The sequence below is a fragment of the Lutra lutra genome, chromosome 1 (genome assembly GCF_902655055.1).
Source record: "Lutra lutra chromosome 1, mLutLut1.2, whole genome shotgun sequence".
NCBI lineage: Eukaryota > Metazoa > Chordata > Mammalia > Carnivora > Mustelidae > Lutra > Lutra lutra.
In genome coordinates this window covers 156,965,695-156,971,694 of record NC_062278.1, presented here as the reverse complement: position 1 = coordinate 156,971,694, position 6,000 = coordinate 156,965,695, and the positions used below count along the sequence as shown (strand labels likewise).

The following is a 6,000-nucleotide window of genomic DNA, read 5'->3' as shown; positions in this document are numbered from 1 at the left end:
TGAGTGATGCTACCCAGCCCAAGAGGTTGGCCTTGAGGATTAAATAAGGTTAAAAAAAAAAAGTCTAGAGGGCTGAGCACAAAAAGCACACAACAAAATGAGGACACAGCCTCTTTGCATCTCGCCTCTGCTTTAGTCCAAGGCTGAATGGGGGAGCGCGGAGTGCCTTCAAGCAGGGGAACCCCAGCTCTCCCCGCTCTCCGTCACTGAGCCCTATAAATAACTTAGCTAAGTCACCGTCTCCCTTGGAGTCGCTGTTCCTTAGGGTGCGGAATGAGGGTGGTGTTGCAGGTGGTCCCTCCAGGCTAAATCCTTCCCGGATTTTGTCTGCCTTCCACTACTCCTGGGGTACCCCCTCGTTCGGGTCGGCGCGCGCGCGCTTGAGGCCGGGCTGCAGGACCCCTCAGCCGCGGCTCCCACCTCTCCCCCCACCCCCAGCCTCCTGGCGGCTGCCGCTCAGCCCCGCCCCGCCCCGCCCCGCCGCCCCGCCTCCCCCGCGGCCCGCTAGCGCTCCCGAGCCGCCCGTCCGCTGCCGGTTGCCAGTCCCGCCAGTGCGCTGGCGGGCGAGGGGTGGCGGGCGTGCGGGACCGGCGTGCGCACAGGCGGAGTCCGGCGAGGGCGCGTGGGCGGCTGGGAGAGGATGGGAATCCCTGGGACCCGCGGCTGAGCTAGCCTGAGCGGCGGGAAGGCCAGCCTCGCTGTTCCACCGGGAGCCCAACACCGTTCCCGCGCCGCCAGGATGATCCCCCCGAGCGGCGCCCGCGAGGACGGCGTGGACGGGCTGCCCAAGGAGGCACCGAGCGCCGAGCAGCCGCCCTCTCCTGCATCCACCAGCAGCCAGGAATCCAAGGTACCGCGCACACTTGCCCCAAGAAAATATGAACTCACTCTCCTGCCCTCTCGGTCCGCCTTCGTTTCCCTGGAACCGGCGCCGACGCCGGCGGGAGACGTACCCTTAGTACCCTCAGGGCTTCCCTGAGATTAGAATGTCGGGCCGGACTCGCTGTAACGCTGCTGGACCACGTCTCGTGGACCCAGCCTCCTGCGCAGACCCGAGGCTGCGCTGACTTCTCCCCGCAAGCACACGCTGGTTGGTGCGCCCTGACTCCAAGCTCAGAGACCGCTTTCCTGGGTGCTTGGTGGCTTGGTGGTTCTGTGCTTTCAGTCAGCTGGTGCCCAAAGCACGTGGAGGTGTTCTGCTGCTTCTGAAGGATGAAGTATGATAGCGAGGGATCCGCCTTCAGAAAAGCTAGAGCACTTGTGGCCAGTAGAGGGGTGTTTGTGTCACAGGGGTCCCCAAGACTGTTTAATTTAAGGGCTTACGCCTAACTTCGGAAAAGCTAAGCGAAAGGAAAAAGCCGCGTTCGTGGGAAAGTTGAGGTTCCTCTTGTGGAAGTTAATACTTGGAGAACTTACACTTGCTTTTTATGAGTTACACTAACACACATACACAAAGCCAGACGCGCAGCACTTGTGCCACCGTTCCACTTCCTCTGAAACTCTCGTGGGGGCCAGGCACATGTTTGGAAATCTTGGAAGAGGAGCAAGTAAAATGTGGACGTTAGCAGTGACATGTCAAATGGCATCTTAGCCTGGAGTGAAAATCCTAAGATGTAGTTTGTGGTTATATGGATTTCTTTAAGTGCAGGGCTTCTGGTTCTTTATACAGATCTCCTTGTGAATTCCCCAGGCATCTTCGGAATTCTGGGCGGTTCCTGTATAGGAGTGAAGGGAAGGGGTATGCCGGTTTGGAGGGCAGGGCAGATGAGACCAAAACAAGTCCCATCCCTCTCTCCCTTTAGGTACATCCCTAAAAGCCATTGACAAAATCAGCGGGATCAAAATCACAGCCAAGTGGCTCTTGGTTTAAGTGCTGCTGGGCACTATACACATCTCAGCCTCTGGAAGTTAGCCATCAAAGAGAGCTTTGCATTATCTTTATCTCCCCCCCCCCCGATAAATGTCTGATCTGGGGCATGTGTGTGTCAACTTTTCTAGAACTCGATTGGAAATAGGGGCACGAGACGTTCCTTCCAAGGTCACTGTGAAGAATAGGTAAAATGACCCAGTGCAGTATAAAGACTCAATCTGTGTTTATCCTTTTCCTTCCTGAGATCAAGGGGCTCCAACCCACTACAGATACCCATTCCAAAGCTGTTTCATAACCTGCACACACATACCTACCACCTCTCTTTTGACTGGAAGTTTCTGGGTGTCTCATCATTGTCTATCGTTGACCATCAGCCACCCAAGGGGTATGGGTTAGGGGCCATTTCAAAGATGGTCTCATAGACTGTAAATGAATGCAGCAAAATTCAAGAGTGAAACCGGTACTAAACTTTTTGAATAGGGCCTGTTGCTCTGCAGTCGGTGTGTTCTGGAAGGGGCTTAGCATTTGCGTACACCACGGCATGGTCTGGTTTAAACACACTATATGGGTTTGCTATTTATAGATATCCTGATGCAAATTCTTTGGCAGAGCAAAAACTACATATGTAATACCCATAATTATCCACTGATTTCTCTGACTAGGCTTTCAAATTTGTACATGCCAATTTTTCTCCAAGTGGGCTACACACCTGAAGGGCGTGTATATGTTCTGAAATTTGTCATGGCTTCGGTGCTCTTAATCAGTGGAGATGGCCCAGGGGTCGCAAGGGATGGGCCATGAATGCCAGGAAATTGAATGCAAAATAGTGTGCCCGAATGTGAATTTTTATGGTGTGGCATTGGTGATGTTCTCAAAGGGGTCCAACCCCCTCAAAAAAAGCTTAGCTGCTAGCATGGAGGAACACGTGGTAAGGGGGCTGGAGGGCGTGAAACAGGAGCAGAAGAAGGTTCTATTTATTCTTCACCAGGGGTGCCAGATCTGAAAGTTCACTGCCATTTATAGGGATTTTCTGCCCTGAAGATGAGAGCATAAAAAGGAAAGCACGAACAAGGTAATAGTAGTCGTTTCACCTCACTCTGCTCGGACGATCTGTTTATGAACCTATCACATGAGTTAGGCCTCTCTGAGCATTAAACTTTCGCAAGAAAGATTTTTAAAATTACCTTCTAAAAGACTTTTCTTTTCTGATTATAAGGGTAGCAAAATACTCTTTGTAGAAATATGAAAAGCCCAGATAAAAATAAAGGAAAAAGAAATAACCCATTGGCTCACAATCCAAGGCAACTACTGATAACATTTTGATCTATATCGTACATCTTTTTTTTAAGATCTATTTTTATATTTACACAGTTGAAAGAACTCTGGTCAGCATCTACTGAATGTGTACTCTATGTCAGGTACAACTTGATTCTTCACAATAACCCTATGAGGGAGATTGCCTGTTTCTTTGATTTTATGAATAAGGAAGCAGAAGCTCAGAAAGGTTGGGCGACTTGCCCAAGATCATACAACTAGTTGAGTGACACAACCAGGGCAGAGTGCTGGGCAGCAGAGCTCTGGAGCGCAGCCCCCCACCACATCTGTTCATCATGCTTGTGTACTCTTTCACTTGCTCCTTGTTCCCATCATATCCTAACCACATAGCTCCCACGCCACTCAAAGTCATTTACAGCAGTATTTTCATCTTCTCTTAAGAAATCTTTGAAAATGAGTTGAGCTGCATGTGAAATGATTAAAGACCAAATTTTGTTGAGCTTTGGTTTGGTTTTGCTACTCTTCCTCCAAAAATAGACTTATGGAGATAATTAAATGTAATGTCACAGAAATATCTGGAAAAGTAGACCACAATAAACCCTTTAGAACAGAGAGTCCATTAGGAGTGGAAGAGGATGTTTCCATGCCCTGAGCCCATAGCATGTTTCTGGAAGTCCATTTCCTTTGAAGGTTCTTTGGAATGCAACATCATAGCTTATTGGAGTTGGAAACACGAGCGATCATCTGCTCGGAGTATTTTTTAAATCAGGGATAATTTTTGTTGTGTAAATTTATTTTAGTATGAAAAATTTCAACAGGCGCGAAAGTAGAGGAAACAGTATAAGGAATTGTCATGGAACTAATTACCTGCCTTCCCCAGCGACCAATTCTTGGGTGATCTTACAACCACCATCCCTCCCCAGATACACTGGATCATTTGAAAGCAAATTCCAGACATCAGTTCATTTCATCCATAAATATTTCAGGTTGCCTCTCTAAAAGATAAGGGCTTTTTTAGTGAGCATGACTGCAGTTCCCTTATCACATGTACCAGGTGTTTTCATCAAGGGTTAGTGTGTTCTTTGGGGGTCCACAAACGGTCTTTGGAAGATGCAAGCACAACCAGAATCTGCATTCAAAATTGTGCAGTTATGCACAGAGGTCCATCACCTGGGGAAAGGATCCAGAGCTTGTCTGAGATCAGTCCAATACCTAGAGCCCTCAAAGTTTGCTGAAATGTCTTCTTTTTTCTCTCTTGAGGAAATCAAAGCCAAGAAAGAGACAATGACTTGCCTAAAATCACACAGATTGTTAGTGTTGTTTAAGAACATTCTTTTGGGGTGCCTGGGTGGCTCAATGGGTTAAAGCCTCTGCCTTCTGCTTGGGTCATGGTTCCAGGGTCCTGGGATCGAGCCCTGCATCAGTCTCTCTGCTCAGCGGGGAGCCTGCTTCCCTTCCTCTCTCTCTCTCTGCCTGCCTCTCTGCCTCCTTGTGATCCCTGTCTGTCAAATAAATAAATAAAATCTTTAAAAAAAAAAAAAAAAAAAAAGAACACTCTCTTGGACCTTGGATACCCCAGGACAATTTCCTGAGAGCATATGCCTGTGAACCAAAGTAGTAATGTGGTTTATGTGGTTTTCTTTTTCATAAAATTAGTTGAAGTGAAAGAATGTGAAAACCACTGATGAACCTCACCCCTCTATCTTTCCACTAACTGTTCCAGAAAGACCACAATCTCATTTGTTTTTTAAGTATAGAGAATGTTGAATACTAAGAAAAATGTCATGTTTCAGCATCCCTTATTTCAATGAATATCCCTTCTCCTACTGACTTACTGACAGCATAGAACTCTAGCTAAGGTTTAATAGGAAGGTTTTGTGTGGATATCCTTTGACATCACTTACATGACCCAAGAGGCTGTGAAGAGATTATAGGTTTCCAGGCCAAACAGAGAAGAATTGAGATCTTTTCTTATTAGTTGCCCTGTGACTCTGGGCCAGTTGTCTAGCCTCGCTGAGTCTCAGATTCCTAATCTCTAGAATGGGGATGCTAATACCCAGTTGACATGGGTTTTTTTGTAAAGCCTATAACCTAGTATGTCGTAAGCATACATGAGCACATAACGTTATTTACTTTCCCTTCCTGCTTCACATTAAATGGCTTCTATCCCTAATCAACCCCACGTGTCATCACTGGAATCATTTCAGTAACCAAAACTGATTGTCCAATAGTATAACTGAATTTGCCTCCTTTTGGACTTGACATGCTGTTGAGTGCTGAGGGTTTTCGCCTTAGCTGTTTTGCACTCCCGACGAAGATAAGCCATTGATTTACCAACCTATAGCTTCAATTTTGGAAGGGGGATATAAGCCACCCCATAGCCCATAGGAGCCATAAGGAGTCCCCTCCTTCCATTGTTCTCTCTGAATCTGGACTACCATCCAAGCTAGGGTGAAGGTATCTCTTAACCCTAAGGATGTGCGCTGCATCTTCCAGAAAGGTGTGTGTTCACCAATCAGCAGCTATTTATCGAGTGCCTCCTTTGTGCCCAGTGCATCTCATATGTATATGTGAAGATATTATTGATAAGGGACTTAACTGCTATTCAGGGAAGATGAAAGAAAATGGGACCTTGGCTTCACATTCAGATCCGTTGGGGAGTCCAGTCCATCAGTTAGACTACGAAGTGGAAATCTCTGAATGAGGGTTCCAGGGATCAGTATTGTCGTAGAGATTCCTTCATGATTCTATTGTGCAGCCAAGCTTGCAAAACACTGATTTAGACTCTAAGAATTATAGACTGTCGAAGAAATTAAGTAGAGAATAAGAATTGAATAAGAATGGTAGACTGTCAA

General features: G+C 47.1%; 1 protein-coding gene across 4 annotated transcripts in view; it reads left to right on the top strand.

Moving 5' to 3' along the window:
* Positions 1–545: 545 nt before the first annotated feature.
* STAC (SH3 and cysteine rich domain) overlaps positions 546–6,000 on the top strand; it is a 151,901-nt gene continuing 146,446 nt past the window's right edge. For all 4 annotated transcript variants that reach the window (XM_047741160.1, XM_047741168.1, XM_047741177.1 and 1 more), the window contains exon 1: positions 546–850. In XM_047741160.1, coding sequence (XP_047597116.1) covers positions 740–850 — 111 coding nt within the window. In that variant the 5' untranslated portion in view covers positions 546–739. The remainder of the gene's footprint in view (positions 851–6,000) is intronic.